Below are 25,688 nucleotides of genomic sequence, written 5' to 3'. Positions count from 1 at the left end.
CCTCAACCTAACCCTATAGTAATGGTATAATTTATAATTACACTGTAACAAACAATGACATCTTAAAATAAAGTGTAACCATTTGTACAAACACAATATGATTTGGCTACATATTAAGTGTTGTTAATTTGTAAACTCAGTAGCCTATATGCTGAAATCTAGAATCTAATCCTTGTAACGATGATAAGGGTCATCAGCTTTTAAAAACTGTCAAGCCTAATGTGAGAACCGCCTTCAGGTCAGATCAATGAGGAGTCTATATTAAGTGTTTGGTTCCCTGCTGATATTCAGACGTCACGCATCAGCAGATTTGCCCACTGTAAACCTGCCGCTGGTTCTTGGTGGGAGTTTTCTTGTGGAGGAAATGGAGTTAGTGAAGTGAACAGGGTCAACCTAACAGGAAAGAGACGCTTACGGGTGACGCGTGGATGGGACATGATCCTCACGAGACAGACGGAGACTCTGGGGAAAAAATAAACTAAAACACATCGCAATAGCCAAAACATAAATGTTATTTATTTTTTTAAATGCATTTTTCTTGCAAAAAATATTACGAAGCACGAACTAGAAACTTGCTTACTTAGGCTACTTATTTATTAAGTTTATTATTATTATTATTATTATTATTATTATTATTATTATTATTATTATTATTATTATTATTGCGGTCATGTAGTTTTTGAAATGGCTTAATTGAAATGGAACGGAGCCCTTACATTGTGGTGGGAAAAAATATGAGATAAAAAAATGTTCGCGTTCCCCGTGAAACTTTTCGTTCGCTTGCAAACCCGTTTGAGCTCAAGTTTCTCGGGGAAAGCAAAACATTTGCGAAAGAACTCAAAAGCATTGACACATATATTTTTTCCCCCTCCAGCACATTTTTTTTCCCTTCACAGTGTCCCTTTAGGGGCTCCGTAACAGAATCAGCAAATGCATGAATGAAGGAAATTTGAAAACTTCGAATGTGTTTAATTGCTCATAGTGTTAGAGTCTGCAGAAGATATTCGGATGCCCTCCAGTAAGCTTCACGGTTTCCCCCCTCTCTCTCCTTCTTCTCTTTTATGGTCTTGTGCTCATTTCAGTCCGATTCCCCTTATTTCACGGTTCAGTGGATGTGCAGGGGTGAGCTCGCGCTTTCTCATTGGTCAGCGAGCCGCCTCTCTCCCATCTCTCTTTCCCCATTCATACATCCCTCCTCTCCTCCTAAACATTACTCACACTTATCCATGACAATCACATTCTCATAGACGGGACTAATTATTTAAGACTGGAAACGAGTTCAAAGTTACCGAGAGACAAAGACCAGACAGGTGAGTTTACGGTGTTTGAGGTTCAGAAGCTGAGCATGTGTTCTTTCTGTTTTAGTTTGACCCGAAGTAGTTCAGTCGCTCTGCAATGGTCTTGCATAAAAACACATGCACGTGGAGCTACTTTTTATTTTGAATTCCTTGTGCATTTTGTTATGTCGCTTCTTTGCTCTATTACAATGTTTTGACAGTCGAGAGAAAGGCTATTTGATGGATAACACGCACACGCTTCAAATGCAACACTAGACGCTCTTCGGAGGAGAGACGATGCAGTTACTTAACAGTCCTGTTGAGCCTCCAGACACTTAATTGGCCACAGATGCGGAATTCTATGCTCTTTTACCGTTTAGAAATTGGATGCATTTGGGAAAGTTTATGAGGCGAGCCCAGCCCTCGCCCGCAGGAACCCGGGGTCTGACGCTGCGAATATAAATCGAGCGAATTATAAGACTCCTGATTTATTCATTACGGTCAGTATGTTCAGGTATCGAAATGTCAACATCTCGTTCCTTATCGCGATGACAGGCAACTGACGAATGCGTTTTAATTTCCATAATTAGCGTGTTGCGAATTTCGTTCATTGTTGCATTATTTGATCTGTGTGTAAACCCGTATGACATAATATTGATGCTTTATGCACAAATCGATTTCAAAGAAATGTTGTTTCAGTAGTCAAGTGCAACGTAAGCTATGCAGTTACATCTGGAACTGAAAACACAAGGTGAATTTTCGCATGCATTTTTTTTCGTAAACACAAAGTGACAACCTGCAGTCATTATTTTAAATTATTTTAAATTAAGGTTGATGAAGAAAGTAGCGTTGACGCTTTGAAAAATAGAAATACAGAAATTACTTTAATAAGTTATGTGGATTGAAACAACGCTGATATTATACTACGCAATGAATAAATATAAAATAATTACTGTTTTTTTACACTGATGGTTCGGGAAAGTAGGCTTATCAAGAAAGGCCTTCATCTATTTTGCTATAAAACCTAAAAAAAAAAAAAAAAAGTTGTAGGCTATTTATTATTATAGGCTACCGATGCAACTCATCAACATGTTATTCTTCAAACAAATTCACCACTAAATGATTATAGCGTCTAAAGAAGGATAAATCTTTAAGATAGTGTCAATTTTATGTGTCAAAAGTTTGCGTTAGGCTATTTCTCTTGTGTTCTGATATGGCCGTGGGTTATTTTGATTGTGTTGCTGAACTGCTGAGGAATGTTGAATAATTCTAGTGCCAGTCTGCTCTGTAATTGCACGCCGAGGGAAAGGCAAAAGACACCGTCCCCGAGGTGCCCTTTCACCCGAGACTCTGTAAGCTACACTTATTAAAACGAAAAGTGTTTCAATGTGTGTCTGCTCTGGAAGTGAAGGGGCTGGGCCTATATACCGCACTAATTGACTTATCTCATATAGCACTTACATAAACATATCGAAAAACGAAAGAAGAACGGGAAAGAAAATAAAAAGCATGATATAGATTGAACGGATACATTGTTTATATAATCATAAGGATGCAAACATATTCATTATTATTAGCCTATTATTATTATTATTATTATTAATGGTTTCACTGCCACCTTAGCCAAAATAGCCTACTTCATGAAACAGAGGCTTATGTAGTTAAAAAAAAAAAAATGTTGAACCTCTGGAGGGATGAAAGGTAAAAGCTACAATTCTAAGAGGAATAAATGCAGCTCTGTTTCACTGTGCTCCAGTCTTGCCTCTCATAAGCTCATGAACCAGATCTGACCTCTCTGTTTAGATTGGCTGGATGTGGTTTTACGGGCTGGAAAGCAAGGTGCCCAAATATACACAATAACTGCTGCCTTGCAAATGATTTTTACCATTTATACCCGATGCAGGTACACAGAAAATACAGATACATATCTATAAAAATAGTGGATGAAGAAATGTATTTCTCAGAATCTGAGATGCAAATCAATTTTGAGAGGAAATGGCCTTAGCTGAGGGAAATATGTTTGTGGAGGGGAATTCGTTTAATTCAGAGAAATAAAATGAAATGTTGTTGTGCAGATTTGTGAGAGATAGGAATTAATGAATGACTAAATTAATGAACTTCAGTAGAATCAAGTTAATTTTTAGACATTAAGACAATTTTCTTGGCGTGGGGATCAGAATTAAGGAACAAATTGGCTTTTTGTCTAATTATTATTGTTATTATTATGTAGAGTTTTAGTATTTGTTCATTTGCAAGTTTTGCACTGGACAAACTCTAGTTTCCTCTAAGATGACATGTGGACTTGTTTTTTTGAAGGGGCCGTGAAGTGAACATCACACATTTCCGGGCTCTCTGTCCAATGAAAATGTTTCAGACCGTCCCCGACACTTCGTCTTACGTCAAGGTAAGACAACATCGTCACTACGAGCAGGTAATGTTGGAGGAAACAGACTGGAACTTATAAAATGCCTTTTTCCTCTTAAAAGTTACATGGTGATGATGACTGACGTAAATGGTTTGTAAAAACGCAGATTCACCTCTCGTTTTATTTGGCGTAAAATGAACGTTTAGTTTGACGACTAGGTTCATTTGTTTACAACACATCTCTCTAGCTTGATCTGAACATTGAATGAAGGGACAGGCCATCTATGACCTTCACAAATGTTACTTATTCTACATTATTGCATTTGACATGGTGCCCTTTTTTCCTCTCTCTACATGCTTTTAAAGAATGTAAACATTGCAAATGGCAGACATCTGTTTTTGCATGAACTAGGTTCGACCAAGCATGGAAGTTTCCAGAATTCAAACTCGAGCTGTTTAAGGAATCTCTGATGGGTTTGAGTCCGCTATAAGCCATTGAACACATTCAGACTGACATTGATTATGCCACTTCTACTGAATTCTGCTCTTTCTGATGCAAACATGCTCTCTATGAAAGGAATTATTATCACTATTCATTGTTTTAAAGGCTGAAATTGGCATATTTGGATGGTTATTTATGGCAAAGTGCCACAGCAATAACTTTAATGTATCAGAAGGCTTAGTGCACAGCACACAGACAGAGCCATGAAAATGAAGTATTGTGCCTGCTAAAGTCATTCATTATATCTTTACAATCAGCATACTTTCCAGAGCCGAGTTGTTATGTTATGGAGACTTATTGCCCCCCTGCATAAGGGAGCTTTTCATGCAGACGCTATAGTTTGTGTTCCTCCACAGAGGGTCTGCATTTCACAGTCCCACGAACAGTCCTCGATTTGTTTCGAGACATTAGCAGCGCAGGAATGTTGAGGGAAAACTTCTCTTTGAAATCCAGCGTTCTCTCCACAGACTGAATAATAAATAGTACTGCATGGCAGTGGAGTTGGGTTGCGTACAAACAACAATAAAAAGGATCAATAGCAAGAGTCTTTGAGAAGATTATTAATATCAATTTATATTTGTTTTGTTTTTTCATTTTTTTCATTTTGCATTTATTCTTATTTTTTAACAAGTAAATGAGTGTCTGTGTTAAGACAGTCTTCTCCCAAAACCAAAACATTTAGGAATTTTTTATTTTGCTCCAAATTTACAAATATTTTACAAATGTTTTTCAGAAGTGACCCCTTTCCTTTTCACGTTTCCGGGTTTCTCAGAAGCGGAAGTTGTAGTTGGGTGAACTTATATAGCAGTGAATGAGAGGCTAAAAATTGTTACAATTTGCTCAAATAGCAAAATAAAAACTTTTCACAACTTTCAAAAAGAGGGGAAACAAATAGAGAGAGGCTGAACACCCTCACAGCAGCATTAACTAGTTGTTTTTTGTCATTTGATGCAGAGGTAATATAATACAAAGTAGTGTTATAATGTACATACATATGAAAATAGTAATATATAAAAACACTTTGCACGATTTATGATTTATGACCGTTAAAACGCGGCAGATTTAAACGGTCATATTTGAATGTTGTTGCTGCCGGGCAGAATTTGAGCGGGAAATGGATTTACCTCAGCACGCCTCAAAAAAGGCAGGTTTCAGAGAAATATTCAGCCTCATTCAGGCGAAGCCATGGTTAAGGTTTTTGTTTGGTTAAGGCCGGGCGAGACTGGAGCTTTCCAATAAAAATAAATCTCAAATTAATTATGGCCCGGAGCAGGAGGCCAGACAGTTTGGTGTTGTGTGCTGCAGTCTCTATTTTGTCGATGTGCGTGTCATTCTCAGCGCGTGAGAGGAAAGGGCCTCGTGACGGTCTCACGCAACCTGAGAAGCACCACTCGATTACCGGTAATATGTTTTAAATATTTGTCTAAAAATCGTAAGATAGATAGATAGATAGATAGATAGATAGATAGATAGATAGATAGATAAGGTATATTGGCTAGCTACTTGTAGATCAACCTTTAGTTATGTAATTGTATGGTCGAAAGTCCATTTACCACCAGAGGAAGCCTCTGGCCTAACTTTGGGTTAGTCTTACTCAGGCACTTCAGGGTTTTTCCAGTAGCGTTGGGCCATTGGCTTCCCACAGGTCGTGGTTGGGAGAAATGCCTGGCTGTCAAGCTCCAGCGTCGAGCCAGATGTTCTGTGGCTCACTACATAAACCAACATGCATTTGTTTATTGGCCTTCCAAAATGTTTGTTACCGCTGGACTCATAATGACCTGGGCAAGTGCCACGCGGGAAAAGAAACTGTTTTTTTTTTTTTAGGTTTAATGATGCACCTCTTAGATATGTTTGCTCCATAAATAAAAAATAATTTATTTTGGACTTGTTATCATTACATCTTGAAAGTTGAAATCACACTGTATCTGGAAAGCAACATGGTTTAGATAAGCATAAATGTCTAAATTTTGGATTTCTAGAGCAAGATAAGACTGTCATCATTAAACGATCTACAAAGTGTTTGCTCATTACAAACGCGGTTCGTAATTTTGAATGAAACGACTGTGTTCACAATTTATCTGATATATAGTTTAGCTTCGAGTAAAGAGACGTCTCATTTATAATAATCGAAATAGAGACCATAAAACATAATTATACTGTCATTAGTGACCCCTCTCCGCCAGATCTCCGTCTCGTCATGCGCTCAGAGATAATGGTGTTTTAATTAAAAGAATTGTGGAGTCTAAGCGGCCCCTCTAGGGAAACATATGTTTCAGCTATCAAGTCCCACGCTCTGTGAAAAAGATGTCCACCCTTCCACTGCAACGCGCATACACATGTCCCAAAACCTGATATGATGATCCAAATCTGCATTACTCAAACATAAGTAGTCTAATGTAAGGTTAGTTCCGACTAAAACCCAATTTCTCTCCTTCTGAATTGTCAGATACCTCTACTTGTCTTATATCCCCCATTCTATCAAGAATGCAGAACACAGAAATTGATAAATATATGCCAACACCGTTTATTTGAATAAAAGAGAAATCAGGGTTGTTTTGTGCACGAGAGAGGCACAGACTCGAAATGGTTAAACAAGGTGTCTCCGTTAATTACTGCACAGGCCTCAGGCAGGAGAAGCCTTGACCCCTAGCAGGATCCAGATGTGGAGCTCTCGAGGGGGCTTCCCCCCCCCCCCTCCGTCCCAGACCCCCATGTCGCAAACAGTGCAAGTCAGCCGGCGCAGACTCAGTCTCGCTCCCCGAGGCTTGGCCCTCCCGGTCAGGGGGTCTCAGGATCCGGGGGTCTGGCTGCGCGTCTAGAGTGTGCTCGGTAATACAGCCGTTAAAAAATTCGTAGGGGTGGAGATTCACTCGCATTTAGAGAGAATGGTAAATACTCACGCACACACACACACACACAAACTCCGCTGGGTTGTTTTAACATGTTTGGTTCACATATGGACAGCCCCAACAGTTCGTTTACTTTTTTTTAACCCAACTGTTGGTTTAAACTTCTTTTTTTTAAACCCAACGGTTGGTTTAAAATTTGTAAAATTTCAGAACCCAAAGGTTAGTTTAAACTTTTAAAAAATGTTTAGCCCAACGGCTGTTTTAAACGTTTTACATTTTTAAACCCAAAGGTTGGTTTAAATGTTTTAATCTGGTAAACCCAACGGTTTATTTATTTAATTAATTTAAATATAAAACCCAACCTTTGGGTGTTGTCCATATACACCTACATGGGTTGAAACAACCCAGCATTTTTGAAGAGTGTAATATTTATTAAAATATAATTTTTGACAAAAATCGGTTTAAATCGTGATAAATAATGTGTATTCCAATCTTTTTCCAGAACGAAAGTAAATATTTACTGTATAAATATTGTGTAGAATAGAGACTGTTCCCCTCATTGCACATGAAGACATGAGAAAAAAAGTGAGGCCATGTGCTATTGATTTGGAGAAATGTTGAACAGCAAGCACGCGAGAGGTATCAGCCTCTATATGATCCATATACCGCCAGTGTTTCAGGAGAAATGCTATGCGTGTGCATTCAGAAGCGCGCACACGTGTGGAGCAGACAGACTCGACTCTGCATGCGGGCTTCGCTTTTATTAATGGAAACCCATATTAGCAGCGAAAGAAGTTCGGACAGACTCGTCACATTCTTCACTTCACATGGGTACATCCAACGCGTTTTCGTTTATAGCGGAATACCGAACATAATATTATCCCGTTATGCATTTGATTTCAACAAACCTGTGTGACAATAACCATCTGCATTAATGGTCAAACGATTTATAAAGTTATAATTTGTATTATAATATTTTTTTTTCTATCAGCTAAGTCATTGTCTTTTGTTTTTTAAGAGTTTTATTATTGATTATTATGTTTAACATACAGCGTTTCTACCAAATCTATGTCTATTTTAATGTTGGAAAAAGCGAAACAAATGTAAAAGGCTGGCAGGCATTCTGTAAATATTTCCAGGCAAAAACATTTACAAAGGAAAAAAAAAACACTATTGTTTTGGTGTCTTATCTTCTCGGGACAAATATCCTGCTTTGGGTGCCGTAATGAAGGCAGGGCCAGTGACACACACACACACACACACGCACACACACACGCACGGCTTCCTTCTCAAGCGCAGTGACTTCACTTCCCAAAATTAGAGGAAAAAAACCATCCGGCGAAACTGTCTCTTTCTCTCCGCCACATATCGGGGCTGGAATTAATTCAGACGCGTGTCATGTTTGGAATATTGTCGGGCTCCACTGAAAATTGCGCAAAATGGACGGAACTATTAAGGTAAGAGCGGAGGAGAGGGATCTTTCTGAGATGGACAGAGTTTGAGAGCTTGTAGTCTGGGACTTTTCAGCCGCTCCGAGTTGCGCTTTTCCTTCTCTCTCTCTCTCTCTCTCTCTCTCTCTCTCTCTCTCTCTCTCTCTCTCTCTCTCTCTCTCTCTCTCTCTCTCTCTCTCTCTCTACAAGTTTCCTTTTCCTTTTCGTCGAAACTTTGTTGAAAGTTGAAAACTGTAGCGGAGGATACGAGCGTTCAGACGGACTCGACGCGCACTCTTGGACGCTCGTAAAAACTCTTGGGCTGTTTGTGATGGAGTAAAGATGTTTCGTCAAAAAAAAAAAAGAAAAGAAAAATCGTAGCCTATGTTTCGTTTTAGAGATTAGAATAGCGAGTGTCCGGTGCTCGACGAGGCTGCTTTGAGTTTTCAGTAGTGTATCGTGGCGCGCGCGCGCGCGCGCGTGTGTGTGTGTGAATGCAGTGCAGTGGTTTATATAAATCATAAAGCTTTAGGCTGGAGATGTGGCTGCGCAATTGGAGTGGCACCGTGCCGAGGTTTTCCAACCATTCATATAGTTCAAAAGCCGAGCCCACCCACAGTAAAATATTACTCCACGTTCTTTCCCTTCTTCTGATAACTTATAATAATTGCTATAATGTGCTCTTGAATGGGTTGTGTTTACACAAAGACTACAGTCCACAAAAAAAAAAAAAAAAAAAAAAATCTAAGCTCTGCATAGAATAATAAATTACGTGTGGTCCACGCCGCTGCTCAATGCACTTCGATATTTAGAGTAATCTAGCATGGACTTTTATATGTATATATTTTTTAAATGGAAAATCCCTATATGCAATCTCTGATTAAAAACAACTATCAATATTTGAATTAAAATGTTATGCACATCAAATAAGGTAATGATCACTGATTAATTGTTGACTCTTGTCTGGAGGGGAGGGCTGCAAATTCAAACACTCCTCTTTTTGCGGTCATATAAGTGGTTTTGGGTGTGGTATATGTTTGGGGCCGTACACATTATGCTTGTTTTAGATTGTATCATGTTAAATAGACTGTTTCGATTGCAGTGGGGTGACGGAGGATGATGATGTTAATGCAGCCTTATAGTTCAAAGGGCATACAATTATTGTTGGAAATGGTCAGCATTGAGAAAAGAAGTGCATGTTATTGTATGATAATTGTTGTCATTACTTGTTAATATAGCATATTATTACTATTATTATTATTATTATAACAATTCCAACTTTTACCTAATTTCTATGTACTTTACAATTGTAGCTACTTATCTTTGGAAATAAGCTTATTTTGAATAAATCATAATCATAACTCAGTTTAATTAACATACTGATAATATTCTGATGAACTGATGGTCAAAAGCTTGGAAACATTACTATGTTTAATGTTTTTGAAGAAGTCTCTCATGCTCATCAAGATCAAAAATACAGAAAAACAGTAATATTGTGAAATATTATTGATTTAAAATAATGTTTTTTCTTAAATACTTTAAAATATAATTTATTTCTCTGATGCAGAGCTGAATTTTCATTAGACATACTCCAGTCTTCAGTGTCAAATCATTGTATGGACAATATATACAACATATTTAATTGAAGTCCTGCAATGACATTAACCATAACACTAAACCTTTCGACTTTAAATGAAGTATATAGTGTATAAAATACAACTAATATAATGTGTGACCCGTAATTATCTTAGAATGTAGTCATCAATTATTCGTTTTGATAATTGCATCTTTTGTAGCATGTGTTATTCTTTTGTAATTTGACTCCGATAGCTCTCATGATTGATTTTTAACTGTTCACTTTAGTCGACAATGAGGAGGTTGTCTCAATCCACGGGTATTTCCTGTTCCACACAATCTGGTTTCCTGTCAGGTTTCCTTTTCCTCCTTAAACAAAAGACAGGAATGGCCTCTGTATAAAATAGCACTGTGCTTTTAATGTGTCCGTACATCCCGACCTAATGACGCATCTTATGTGGGACGAGCAATGATGATTGTGGCTATTAAGTTTCTCACATGCAAATGATCAAAATAGCTTTTTCTAGAGATCATTTTTAATATACGGTATGGAATTTCTAATATGGCTCACTGGAAATCTACAACACCGAACCAGTGTAACCCTGTGGTTCTGGATGGTTTTAGCAAGACATACAGACACGGCCAATTTATAGCTCAAGGAAATTGGCACCTCTGTGAGTATTTTAACCTCATTGTAAGTAGAAGCTTGCACTTGTGCGCTGACCATTGCTTAGCACTCTATTTCACAGAGATGTAGGGATTTCGCCTTTTGACAGGCCTGTGTACAATATGTACGAGCCTGAGTGTGGAATTAGATTTTCCTATTTTTACAGCCCTCTGTAATCTTGGGAAAGACTGACTGCCAATCATGAATTATATGGTGGAGGCTGATATGTCTGCGTGTAAGTAACGTGTAACAGTCATAATAGCAGCTCTGGCCTTATCTGGCAGCATGAAGGCATTCCTTAACCCTGCCATACTTATCATGCCACCGGCCTGCTGCTGTGGGTCGCCCCGATACTGTCCGCGGGACACTGATCAAATTGATGACGACTGTCAGCAAAGTTCGAAAAAACCAAAGAGGGAAAATGAATAACTGCTGATAGAGTGTCCCAAGATCCCCTTAGCCAGAGACTGCAGGGTTAATTGTGAAATGCATGCATTTGAATGCTTTATGGAATGTATGTTTCGATTAAAAAATACCAAAGAGGAAGCGTTCTTTTGTTATCGAACAGTATCAAAGCCTTAATCTCCAAAATCACCCTCAAAGTCTACAGTCATGTGCATATTTCAGAGTCTTTTAGCCTAAATGTTTTTATTTTAATGTTGAGTGTAAAGTTCAGTGAAAGTTAAGAGTTTTACAGGTGTTTGTAACTGAAATAACAGAGGGAAATCTCTTCATAAAACTGAAAGAAAGCTTTGAGTGAACGGTGAATGGAGACGATCACATGCACGTGTAGACGCGGATCTCTCCAGAGGAGCCTGTCTGCCGCGTTTGTTTTCTTTAATAAAACTACATCACCCCAGCTGAGCGCCTGCAACGAGAGCAAATCTAGAAGTGACCTTGCCTCTGTTCCGTCTCTCACATATGAGTCATGAACAAGAAATCTTTTGCTTATTGAAAGTCACATTTTAAAACTCTTCTCGAAAACGAAAGGTTTAAAAGTCAATGTTAAGTTTTACGGTTGTGTGTTTTTTGTTTGTTTTAATGATAACTCTGTTGTCTGATAACTAAATGGCTGAATTTTATTAATATTTATTATTGTTATTGTTGTTATTTTGTTTCTGTGCCCATTATACATAAAAGTCAACATGAAATCAAAATATGCGACCTTGTTTACTTTTCCAATGCGAATTCCTGATTTTAGTGTCCGCAATTCATTGGTGCACATTATTCCAAGAATAAAATATTTATTGAAACACAATAAATTTCTCCATCTCTGAAACATGAATCACAAATCCCTCTTTTTTTTAACTCCTCCCCTTAAAACACCTGACTTCACTCTGGTATGTAATTCCTACTCTTCACAATCCCATCAATGCCCAGTGGTTCTTTTTTACAAATTATTTTTTTTTGTATTGAATATCCCGTTTCACATTTATGTCAAACAAAGTGCAAATGTGTTTCATGTTGACTTCACATATTAGATATTTGAAAGCAATCAATTCCACTGCTTCATTTGCAAACAGCATCTGTGGTTCTAATGCCCTTCAGCAAGAAACAATTTAAAAATTTGTGTTGCTTGATTACACACAATGAACTGAAAGTCATTTGTCATGTGCTTTAATGAGAAACAGATTAAGCTTTGGCTCTACAATCCTCCAGGAGGCGCTGTCAGTGGTGAGTGAAGACCAGTCTCTGTTTGAGCCTCCATACGCTTCTGCTGCTCCTTTACCCAAGACGGACATGACTGCGTCCGGCACACAGGACTACGCTCAGACACACAAGATCAACCCTATTCCTCCTCAGCAGGAGTGGATCAGCCAGCCCGTGCGAGTTAATGTCAAACGAGAATATGACCACATCAATGGATCCAGGTACCTAAAGACCATTATTCTGTGTTTGTGAGAGTTGTTCTGTCTGAGATAAGCATTAGTAAGCAATCTCTCTCTCTCTCTCTCTCTCTCTCTCTCTCTCTCTCTCTCTCTCTCTCTCTCTCTCTCTCTCTCTCTCTCTCTCTCTCTCTCTCTCTCTCTCTCTCCCTGGCAGAGAGTCCCCGGTGGACTGTAGTGTGGGTAAATGCAATAAAATGGTGGGTGGGACCGACACATCTCAGATGAACTATACTGGCTACATGGATGAGAAGTGTGCTCCGCCTCCAAACATGACAACCAATGAGAGGAGAGTTATCGTCCCAGCAGGTATTCATTGTTCGTCAACATTAGGGGTGTAACGATACCTTCATGTCACGATTCGATACATATCATGATACTGAACTCACGATATGATATTATTGCGATACTCCAAGACTTAACAAAACATGTACTATTGATTAAAATGCTACATTTGATAATGCATTGTGGGTGTAAATAAATAGGTTTGGACTTGGTGCTGGAAAACCAATGCACAGGACAATAGTGACACCAGAATAAAAATATTCATGATTCTGAAGCTGAAAATACAGAATTATTTTAGACGAATATAATTGCACTCTGTCACTGACTACATATATTTATAATAATGTAGGCCACTTTTTACTGGTAGCATAAGCCATAAGTCATTATCAGGAGCCACAAATATTCCCCCATTGCATTATTATACATTATATAAAAAATATATATCCTCACACAGTAATTTTTATTGTGAGTGAACTATACACAATACATATTGTCTCTATCCATGATATGTTGCAATTTTTGTATTGCAATATATTGTGACATGATATATTGTTACACCCCCAGTCAACATAAATACACAACATATTGAATGCTACATCAATGGTACAACATTAATACCAAAAATGTATTAAAAATAAAATAGTTTCATATCAAATGTTCAGTTCTATTAAAGGTGTGTAAGCTGCACCAAACTGAAATTATGTTTCCAAACATAAGGAAGCCAGCAGTGGCCATGCATTATTATTATTATTATTATTATTATTATTATGTTCTTGTTTTCTTGAGATTCTGATTGATTTTCCTCATAATACTAATGATTGTTATATCTGGAGAAAATAAGATGATACATGACCTTTTGGATGTTTGGAGAACTTTTGCATTTCTGTTTGGTGCCACTAATGTTGCAGAAATTATTACTTAGTTTATCTGAAAATGTTTATGCACAACAAGACTTCTTTAGTAAACACTTTAAAACAGTTACTGTCTTTTCACACTTAAACCAGTGAAAGCTGCTTGTAAGATATATCTAAACCTTGAGTCGCCAGCTAATTTGTGGCTTTATTTTGTGCGTGCCATTTCAGACCCTTCTCTCTGGTCTCCAGACCATGTGCGGCAATGGTTAGACTGGGCCATTAAAGAGTATGGTCTTCAGGAGATCGACACAGCCATGTTCCACAACACAGATGGAAAAGAGCTTTGCAAGATGAGCAAAGAGGACTTCCTGAGACTTACCAGCGTTTATAACACAGAGGTCCTGCTCTCACATCTCAATTACCTCAGGGAAAGTAAGTCCACCCGATTTATTGTACTCGATCGAGATCGGCTAGTTTGGGTCTTTCACTTTTGCTGCACTTGTGCCTACAAATGTGTTAACTTGTTTTATTATATGGCTTGCTTTATGATGTCAATATACATTGCAACATATCTCAACCAAAATATTATAATATTTCTGTCAGGAAAAAAAAAAGTGGTTGTACCATTTCAAAAGGTACTAATATGTACACTTTAGGTGGGATTTTGCACTGGTTATGGGAAATAACCACTAGGGCGTTCGCCCGAGAACTACATTTTCCCCTAATGCCATTTTCCTGGTTGCGCTCACACTGACAGTAGGAACTCTGAAGTGACAAAGTATCATGAGCCTAAGTTGATCGTAGAACAATTGACCCTTCGCTAAGCCCCGCCCTCCCTAGTTACTGTTGCTACGCCTGACAAGCTTTGGCGCCTGGCACGTCTATTACAGGTGCTGATCATATAATTAGAATATCATCAAAAAGTTGATTTATTTCAGTAATTCCATTCAAAAAGTGAAATTTGGATATTATATTCATTCATTACACACAAACTGATATATTTCAAGTGTTCATTCTTTTTAATTTTGATGATTATAACTGATGAAAACCCCAAAATCAGTATCTTAGAAAATTTGAATATTGTGAAAAGGTAGGCTACACAATCATGTGGAAGACTGCTGACTTGACAGCTGTTCAAAAGACGACCATTGACATCTTGCACAAGGAGGGCAAGACACAAAAGGTCATTGACCTCCCACGCCTAGTTACGGTTGCTAAGACACAATTGACCAGTGGCGGTTTTCGGGCATGGCTTAGCGAAGGGTAAATCTCCACTTATGGTCTCTACTATCAACTTAGGCTCACAATGCTTTTGGAAAACACAGCCCTGGTTGTTGTGCGGGACTTTTATTTTTGTCGCTGAGATTGCCAAAGCACACAAGGCTCCCCTTCTCAGTCTTCATTAGTTTACGATATTTTTAACAGTCCTATCTAATATGCTATTGGATAGAACTGTTAAACAAAGAAAGTAAATGGTATACGGACAAAGTATTATAGCGTTTGCCGTGTGGTTGATGACCGATGGCGCTAGCTGAGCAGAAATACACAATCATGTTTCACTTGGTCCCTTTACAGTTGCGTTGCATTTACTCCGTAGGGTAAAGGTTGAGAAGTGCCTGGACTTCGACATCGGCCCATCTATCGCTGTTACCCATGTGTGTCGAGTATATGTATTCCGTAGGCTATAAACTGTCTTTACACTGCTTTTTAAAAATGGTGGTTGCGCATGCGTTTGGGCCAATCATCAAACACTTCCTAAAAAAGGTGTTCCTAATATCGTTCCGAGTTCCTGCGTCCCAAAAAAGCAGGTACTTCCGCCAGTAGTTTTAGGAACTATGAAAATGTTCCTCCAGTGCCCCTAACATGTACCTTTAAGGTACTAATATGCACCCTTTATGGGTAAACAAGGAACGAAACTGTACCTTTTGAAAGAATACTGCCCCAGTGACAGCTTTTATACATTTTTTATGTAGTGTATTATAAGACACAGATAAATAACTAATCTCACACTAGTTGAAATGGTCTGACTATCTTTGATGACAGATTGCATTAATGACTTGAAAACAAAACCAGCTTAATTGCAATTTAATTGAGCATCACTCCAAAGCCTTCTTAGAGCAGTGTTTATTTTTTGTTTATCACTATTTATGAAGTGCCAAGCAACTGACCAATAAATTGTTCCAAACTAGTTTGAAAAGCTTGTATTAATTGTACCACAACAGTAAAAAGTTTGGAAGTAATTGCAACTGTTTAATGCATGTCTATCCATGCAAGAGATGGAGCCAAAGTGGTCTAGTTTATTCCACATGGTTGCTGTCATTGTTTTTGCCACGCCGTGGCACAGTCACTCGAACCACACCGAAATCAAGTTAACAACAATATTTTATAAGATAGTTTGCACATTACACTCGCTTTAATTCCACATGAGCGTTTTAGTGGGGAGAGCTCCTGTCTCGCTCCACCTGCTTGACTTTTACTGGACGCATTTGGTTTGGCAGATTCGCAATGATTATGAATTTCAGCAAGCATCCCATCCCGAGCATCTCCCCCTGAGTGCTTTGGGCCTCAGACTTCGAGAGATGAAGCCCAGGTGCATGGCCTCAGGAGACGAGGCCCATGCATGCACACTGTTGCACGGGAAAGTTTATCCCTAATTTACAACAGAGGCATCTTGCCCCATTTCTCTTCCAAGGGATTTCTTATGTTATTTCCCTTCGTTTTTTTGGCAAGAATCCCATGGCTTTGGCGAAAACTAAATCCACTCATCCACTTGAATACTTCATTGCGATCTATAAGCGAGATGTCGGGAGGATACGCCGCATCTGTGCGTGGATCGTCGCTTTGTTTGCACGAGAACTGCATCGGTAAACAGAAGCTACGCGTTCTCTGAAGGGTCGCGTTTAGATGCAGTTAGAGAGCAGCTGGCCCGTCCAAACATTATGACAGCAGCTCGCCTCTGAGGTGGGTGGAGTCCCAACAGGGCTGAGTGCTTAAAAACGGTCCTCCTTAAAAAACAGTGATGGATTCTGCTGTGAGGTAATGGGAACTTTATTCCGTGGGTGTCAACGGTTTTGTGCTGGTGGCCAGGCTGTGGGCCTGCATACAGACTCAGAGTTTAACAGAGAGCCATTGTGAGTTGTAGGGCAGAGCCCGGCCTGTCTGCGAGCTGTCAGGTGTTTTTTTTGAGAGAGAGAACTGGGTTTTTGAGTTTTCATTAGGGACGATTGCCTCGGGACTGAGCCAGAGCTTACGCGCCGGGCATTGTGGATCTGCCTTCTGCTCTTTCTTTGATTTAGCCTGTGTGTTTTGGAAACAGAAGAAAAAGTTCGTAATCCTGCACTCCACCATTTGTATTGCCTTGGAAGGCGTCCCGAGTGAAAATCAAATAATAATAAGAGAGATGGTCTTGTCCCATCTGGGCTACTCGCTCTCGCCAAAATATATTTGAGTTCCTTTTACCTGTTTGTGACTTTATAACGGTTAGTTCATCGCCCAAATTTAAAATTCTGTCATCATTTACTCATCCTCATTTCATTCCAAACCTTTTTTTTTTTTTTTTTGTAACACAAAAGGAGATATTTTAAAATACAATTGTTGTCAGTGGTCCACAACAAAAAGGTCCAAAGCAACCTATTGGAGCCCATTGACTTCTGTATAAAAAAAAAATAAAAAAAAATAAAAAAAATAGGATCCCCTCAAAAATATTCCATTTATGTTCCAGAGAAGAACAATAAAAACTCACATAATCTGATAGTCATGGTAAATAATACAAAGGAAGATGTGGCTGACCCTTACTGTAAAAATACACAGAACATGTATGTCAATTTGTGTTTTTGTTCATTGTAAATTATAAGATGACTTGTTATTTTTCACTTCCAAAAACTGTTAATTTAACAGTAAGTCTCATTGTTTATATTACAGGTGTCACCGAGTAAGGCAACTTACTGTTCACCAATTAACAAAAATCATTTTTACTGTCTTTTACCATTAAGAGTTGAAACATTCTTCAAAATATATACAGGTCAGAGAGTAAATGATGACAGAATGTACATTTTTTGGTGAACTATCCCTTTAAGAGTACCATGTGTTACGAAGTTTACATGTGGGAATGTGTGTACATGTATGTAGGACCATATGTTTAACTTTCTTTTGAGTCCCGGGGCTCAGGGTTAGAAACCAAAGATGATAATTTCCCTCTTTTAACACAAACAAACACAATCACAGCCCTCCACAATAAAGCCCTCTGGTTCTGCTCACACACACGCACACACACCCTGCTTCCCTCGGCCTGCTGTGTGTTTCCGGTCCCCGCTGTCCGCGAATGTGACAGTCCGCAGTGCAATCGTTTCATACACATATGTAGATGCTGTGGTGAGTCTGATTAACATTCCTGTGTGTTATTAAGTCTATACACAGCGGAGCAGGGCAGGGACGGGCACCGCCTCTAGTCAAACTGCAGGCAAACGCTGACTCATACAACACACACACACACACACACACGCATCATAACTAGCCGAAGACGCAGAGCTGGTGAATATGTTCGGGTGCTGTGTTTGGTGATGCTGAAATCAATGGTGATTATATCTGTAGGAGGTTTTGTTTTGACGTCGCAGTTGGTCAGTTATTCAGATTTTATTAGCGATTGCCGCCCCCTCACCAATGTGCTTTCAATTTGGATGCAATTTGAGAATTTGTTGGAATTTCATTGCAGGAGGGGAGCGGTGCTGAACTGCTGCCTTTAGCTCAACTTACACTGAAAGGTGTGTGTGTGTGTGTGTGTGTGTGTGTATGTGTGTGTGTGTGTGTGTGTGTGTGTGTGTGTGTGTGTGTGTGTGTGTGTGTGTGTGTGTGTGTGTGTGTGTGTGTGTGTGTGTGTGTGTGTGTGTGTGTGCGTGCGTGTGTGTGTGTGTGTGTTAGAACGCTTCCAGGAGTAAGCAATATATGCACAGAAATACACACTTATGGTCACAAAGATTTGATGCTCTTGTTGAATCACTTGCAGCTCGTCTGTGACGAATGTGTTTTCAGTTACTGAATTCAGTTTATTTTGTTTAATTAAAATAAAAAAGGGTAACTTTCTGGTAGTTGTATTACAGAAAGAAGCCTAATCATCTCATTATAAAGCTGAAATAGTGGTAGTTTAGCACTATCTTTTAGATTTTTAATATCATGAAAACTTCCACAGTTAACATGATATTAATCACAGGCTTGTTTGCCATTTAGAACTGAATTAATTCAAATTCTATTTTAATTCCTACATTTTATTACAGGTTTTTTTTTATTGCTTACACACTAAAAGTGGTACTTGAGGTCCACTTACTCATATATGCAAAATTGAAAGCATATCTGCTTTATACTCAGTTTGCAATTGTAAAACAAACTTTTTGCTAAATATGCTAAAGAGTTCTCTACATTAGACATGTCATTCAAAACTAACAGCTCTTGTGTTTCATTTAGAAAACACAGCCATTTAAATGCCACTATCATTTCTCTACACCAAACGGTGTGAAAACACGAATACATAAATGTATCACTTACAAATCAAAACTCAATGTTTTGAGAAACTTGCCCTTGCATTTTTACCCTTGCATTTCTGTTTATTTTGTAAATATACAGTATACTGAATATGGATGCCAAGTCAAGTCACCTTTATGTCTAAAGTGCTTTATAAATTACATTCTGTTTCAATATAACATATTTAAATTCTGCTGTAAAGCATCTCTAACAAGCCAATAGTGTAAATATTCAGCTTAGGTAAGTTCAGTATTGATTCTGTTCAGTTCAATAACTGTAAAATGTATTTGTGCACATACATGTTGCAGACTGAAGAAGCAAAAGACTCAAGATAAAAGTGTTTTACACCTGTCACTTCCGTGTGTAGTTCGGTGTGTATGTGGTTAATCATTGGATGGTTTGTGTGTATGCAAAAAAACAATTTTCAGAAGAGTTCAAATAGTTTTGAATAAAGTGTTTACTTTTGCAATAGATGTGTGATATTTTGCATGTTGTGTGTTTGTTTTGTGGTTTTGTGTGTATTGAGAAAAGGAGCCATAGTTTCAGAAATTGTAAGCAATTTAAAAAACAAACTTGCAGAATTGCAATTGTGAAGAATTTGAATGTAAAGAAGCATATCTAAAAATTAGAAATTCATATGACACATTTTTGACTATAAAAGCTAAATTTGTCATTGTTTTTTTTTAAGTTCTAAGAAAAAAGTTTACAGACGGATGGATGGATGGATGGATGGATAGATTAGAAATTAATGGTTTTGTTGAAAATGTTATAAACCTTTTTTTCTTGTATTAAGTACTTGGCACACTGCACTATTTTTTTCAATATTTTATTTGTGATTCTCTCTCTCTCAGACACACAGACACACACACACACACACACACACACACACACACACACACACACACACACACACACACACACACACACACACACACACACACACACACACAGTTGCTGCAGGTCTGGCTGTAGTTATGAGACAGACTGGTTACAGCAATATTTCAGAGACCGTTGATGGTTTACACAGACCATAAACATATGAACAGCCCATTCTCTCTCTCTCTCTCTCTCTCTCTCTCTCTCTCTCTCTCTCTCTCTCTCTCTCTCTCTCTCTCTCTCTCTCTCTCTCTCTCTCTATCTCTCTCTCTCTGTGTGTTTCTCTCTAGCTCTCTCTCCCTTTCCCACAAGCTTTTATTGATCTGTCCTCCATTTGTGGTGGATTATCGCTTATGTTGGATGTTTCAGCACCTTCCTGAATACTGTCGTGGGGTTTTGTGCATCTCTGGATCTACATTTCTACTGTACATCTTCTGGAAGATTGAGTCATAACTTTTAAAGCAGCTCAAAAGTCTGGGATTAAACCTGAGCACTGTTGTTGTCTCACATCGGCTGTTCTTCTGTTTTCTGTGCTGATGAGTTTGCGGTCTATGTTACAAGTTGTGTAATGAACACTAATTCAATGATCCAAACCTGCAACAGAACTGAATTCATAAATTCGATTTAAATTTTAATTGAGGTAGCAAAGAGGATACCGAATTGCAATTCAATGTGAATGTAAAAAAGATGTAAAGTGAATTGGGATAGATAGATAGATAGATAGATAGATAGATAGATAGATAGATAGATAGATAGATAGATAGATAGATAGATAGATAATTAGATAGATAGATAGATAGATAGATAGATAGATAGATAGATAGATAGATAGATAGATAGATAGATAGATAGATAGATAGATAGATAGATAGATAGATAGAAGTGAATTGGGATAGATAGATAGATAGATAGATAGATAGATAGATAGATAGATAGATAGATAGATAGATAGATAGATAGATAGATAGATAGATAGATAGATAGATAGATAGAAGTGAATTGGGATAGATAGATAGATAGATAGATAGATAGATAGATAGATAGATAGATAGATAGATAGATAGATAGATAGATAGATAGATAGATAGATAGATAGATAGATAGATAGATAGAAGTGAATTGGGATGGATGGATAGATAGATAGATAGATAGATAGATAGATAGATAGATAGATAGATAGATAGATAGATAGATAGATAGATAGATAGATAGATAGATAGATAGATAGATAGATAGAAGTGAATTGGGATAGATAGATAGATAGATAGATAGATAGATAGATAGATAGATAGATAGATAGATAGATAGATAGATAGATAGATAGATAGATAGATAGATAGAAGTGAATTGGGATAGATAGATAGATAGATAGATAGATAGATAGATAGATAGATAGATAGATAGATAGATAGATAGATAGATAGATAGATAGAAGTGAATTGGGATAGATAGATAGATAGATAGATAGATAGATAGATAGATAGATAGATAGATAGATAGATAGATAGATAGATAGATAGATAGATAGATAGAAGTGAATTGGGATAGATAGATAGATAGATAGATAGATAGATAGATAGATAGATAGATAGATAGATAGATAGATAGATAGATAGATAGATAGATAGATAGATAGATAGAAGTGAATTGGGATAGATAGATAGATAGATAGATAGATAGATAGATAGATAGATAGATAGATAGATAGATAGATAGATAGATAGATAGATAGATAGATAGATAGATAGAAGTGAATTGGGATGGATGGATAGATAGATAGATAGATAGATAGATAGATAGATAGATAGATAGATAGATAGATAGATAGATAGATAGATAGATAGATAGATAGATAGATAGATAGAAGTGAATTGGGATGGATGGATAGATAGATAGATAGATAGATAGATAGATAGATAGATAGATAGATAGATAGATAGATAGATAGATAGATAGATAGATAGATAGATAGATAGATAGATAGAAGTGAATTGGGATAGATAGATAGATAGATAGATAGATAGATAGATAGATAGATAGATAGATAGATAGATAGATAGATAGATAGATAGATAGATGGATAGAAGTGAATTGGGATGGATGGATAGATACTGCAACAGACTGAACACTAAAACAGCGCTTGTAAAACTCAGCTGCTGCTAAACAAAGATGTTGTAGTCCAGAACGTTTGTCTTTATTTTTCACGCTGGTTATCCTATAAAAGTTTCTCTCTCTTTCTTTCATGGATTTGTGCGGGGGTTATTTTTGTATAGTAACAGCAGTCTTTGATTGCCATGTGCGGATCGTACCCCACACAAAGCCTGGCCTGTTCTGAGGCCCCAACAGCACCGCTCAGGGGGTTCAGGGGCCTGGGGGTTCAAATATGTCTTCAATGTGCTCTCCTCCCCCCGTAAAAACATACTTACACACACTCGCACGTATATAAAAACACCCTACTATCTTCTCTGAGCTGATCAAAGGAAGACGACAAATATCACCCCCTCCTTTACTTCATTCAGAAAAAATAATGAATCCCACCTTTTGCATGTGCTGAAACCCCACCGCTTGAGCCATCAGCCCTCCGTCCGTAGAAGAAAGACTCATGTTTTGCCAGTGCAATTTTCCTTCTGTTTTCCTTTGCGCTGATTTATGAGTTAAAGCAGCTAAAATTAAGAGAGCGCTTCAGGGACGGCTCACTGGAAACACTCTCAGACTGCACATGAATGCCTCTCTCTGTGCAAAGTGTAGATTGTGTTTGGATTGTAATGACAAAACCGAGGAGCTTGTGTGAAGAGAAACTAATGTTGGGAATAAATGATAGATGTCTGATGCTTGATTAAGTGGCTTTTTATATAATATGCAATTAGATAACTTGTTACAATGTAATTACATAGTTATTACATGTTTTTACACCTCAAAACTAAGATATTAAGCTTTATATGTACAATTTTTACAAATGCAAAAGTTATGCAAAAGCATGACATTAAATATAATTTTTTTTTCTAATAATATATATATATATATATATATATATATATATATATATATATATATATATATATATATATATATATATATATATATTCTTAGAATGTAACTGCATTTGATTTTGTTCTGTTGGACGATTTTAACCTCACTAAATTGAATAATAATTTTATATTTAAGAGTGGAATTATGTTATCATTAAATTGTGTTTATTATATAATTGTATGATATGATATATATAGTTTATATTAGAATAATATATATTTTTTTAAGAATATAATAGATGTTTAATAATATTATTATATTGTGTTATATAATAATATAAAATACATTTGATATATTATACTATTATATACATTATAGTAAACATATTACAGATAATATTAATTATATAAAGCTATATCTTTCTAATTTTCTAAATTATATCTATATTGAAAGTAAGTATATCTGATTTTTAACCTCAATGAATGTATTACTCTAACATATTTATCATACTAAAATCTATTTTTGTTGTGTGTGTTGCAGGCAGTTCATCAATATCATACAACACACCATCTCATGCCGACCAGTCTCCTCGCTTGGCTGCCAAAGACGGTATGTTTCATTGATTGTCAACAATAATTTGCATTACTTCTTCATATATATTTGCAATTATACCATTTCCACTGGTAATCCTTATGGTACCATCCACTTGGTACTAATTTTGAGGCACAAAAGCAATGCATATGGAAATGACATGAGGAAGTCTTAACATTAAATCAAAATAATGGCATTACAGAGTATTTTGTTGGCCCCGTCCCCTCTCTCGATGTGTATCAGAGCAGGGCTCCGGGGCCCAGCAGGTGCTGTCTTTGTGTGGCGCAAATAAAAAGCATCAAGCATTCAATTCCCACCTGAACATGGACAGCCGAGAGCTCTCAGAGCACAGAGACCATTAGCAAGACAAAAGCCACGTGCCACACTGGACTAAACCTGCAGGAGAGAGAGACACAGACAGAGAAAGGGCAGAGACAGGTGTCTCTGTGGACAATACGGCAGAACTGAACTTAAACGTCTACAAATTGTGTTAATGGAAGACACGTGTACCACATTAACAGTGATTTAGGGGTGTATTGTGCACGAGGACTTGATCTAAACTGATTTTAAAGCATTGAAACATCATAAATACAGTGCAATAAATTGTTTTAGTCTACTATAATATTAATATCTGCTCCAAAATGACTTTTTGCGATCATAGAAACAATCTGCCATAGTGTATTGATGTAAAATCAGGGAGTCGGATATTTATATATATATGTATAGATACTGTATGTTTTATAAGTATTATTATTATTTTGCTTCTTTTTCACGTATGGTGTGCATGCTTTTTTTAGTGTGCATTTTGTTCCATTTTGGATTATTTTTACAATTTGCATTAACAGCTACACATAAAACCAGTCAACCACCCAGGGGTTGCTAAATAATGTATTTTTGAAACAGAAATGGTATGTTTTCGGGCAGCATTGGGTTTTGGATTTTTGTAGATTGTTGTTGAATTCTCTGCTGGGACGTCAAAATCCAAATAGTTGAATTCATTGTTTTATATTATATTATATTATATTTTATTATATTATATTATATTATATTATATTATATTATATTATATTATATTATATTATATTATATTATATTATATTATCAATACAAATAATATAAAATGAATCCACACTGTTGAATCTTCAGCAGTATAAGCTAAAGTCCTTATAATGTATTATCTCAGCAAATCAGCTAGGACTAATGGGTCACTTGAATATTAAACACATGACACCAATTGATTAATATTCATGTGCTAAGCTGCTAAGTTTAAAAAAAAATGCCCCCAAAGTTTTTAGATGGTTCATGCGTACATGACCAGAGAGATGATAGACAACGATTGCTGTGACTCATTTACGTAATTTACTTGTGTACTTTCCAATGATAACACAAGATACGCATCCAAATTAAATCAGCCTCTCAAACTCATCAAGGAAATCGGTTTCCATTTAAGTCAATGTTGGACAGTCTCTCTGGAGAACGGACCACTTTGGCCATTCCCACTTCAGAAAGCACAAGACTGCAATAACAATGATAGTCGTGAGCTCCTGAGAGTAGTGCTATCTGGCCAAGACCAGAGGACCTGATAAAAGCCAGAAGTCAGACCACCTGTTCTGAACTCTGAGCCAACAGACACATATTAGGGTCATTAGTACAGTGAACTTGAAGATAAGATAATGCTGAGAAGGCTCTAAGACCTTTGACCTCTTCTCACAGCTGTCAATCATAGCAGAGCATTAAGTGCAAATGCTGCGACGGACATACTGATAGCAACGTGTTTCCTTAAACTTACCCATCACTTTTTTTCATTTACTTTAGCTAGTGATCTAATCAAAGGCATACAAATGCTAGAAACTCCTCAAAAAATTGGCCATTTAACAGGTCGTCATTTATCAGCAGAAGATTAAACTTCTGATAGCAAGACTTATGGGCTGGATTTATTTTCACGTACCCTTTCATCTTTGGCCATTTATTTCAGGCCAATTTCACACGGGTAGTTAAAGATTAATACTGATTAATCCTCCACTTAGAGTAATAAATAGCATATTATA

The 25,688-nt window shown here is 37.2% G+C and overlaps 1 protein-coding gene across 3 annotated transcripts in view; it reads left to right on the top strand.

Annotated features, from left to right (window-relative positions):
- Positions 1–1,143: 1,143 nt before the first annotated feature.
- Positions 1,144–25,688, top strand: part of fli1 (Fli-1 proto-oncogene, ETS transcription factor) — a 33,622-nt gene continuing 9,077 nt past the window's right edge. Inside the window, exons 1-6 of one of the 3 annotated variants that reach the window (XM_077225048.1) lie at positions 1,144–1,310; positions 3,594–3,681; positions 12,324–12,535; positions 12,708–12,859; positions 13,918–14,121; positions 23,590–23,658. In XM_077225048.1, the coding sequence (XP_077081163.1) occupies positions 3,637–3,681; positions 12,324–12,535; positions 12,708–12,859; positions 13,918–14,121; positions 23,590–23,658 (682 nt within the window). In that variant the 5' untranslated portion in view covers positions 1,144–1,310; positions 3,594–3,636. Of the gene's footprint in view, positions 1,311–3,593; positions 3,709–8,243; positions 8,450–12,323; positions 12,536–12,707; positions 12,860–13,917; positions 14,122–23,589; positions 23,659–25,688 lie in introns of those variants that run through there. The other 2 variants (XM_077225047.1, XM_077225049.1) reach the window with 2 other exon arrangements.

This window comes from Siphateles boraxobius, unplaced genomic scaffold (genome assembly GCF_051911475.1).
Source record: "Siphateles boraxobius isolate OS27281-9 unplaced genomic scaffold, OSU_SipBor_1 98, whole genome shotgun sequence".
In the NCBI taxonomy this organism is placed as follows: Eukaryota; Metazoa; Chordata; class Actinopteri; order Cypriniformes; family Leuciscidae; genus Siphateles; species Siphateles boraxobius.
The sequence above is the reverse complement of the archived record's forward strand: the minus strand, read 5'-3'. Positions and strand labels throughout refer to the sequence as shown.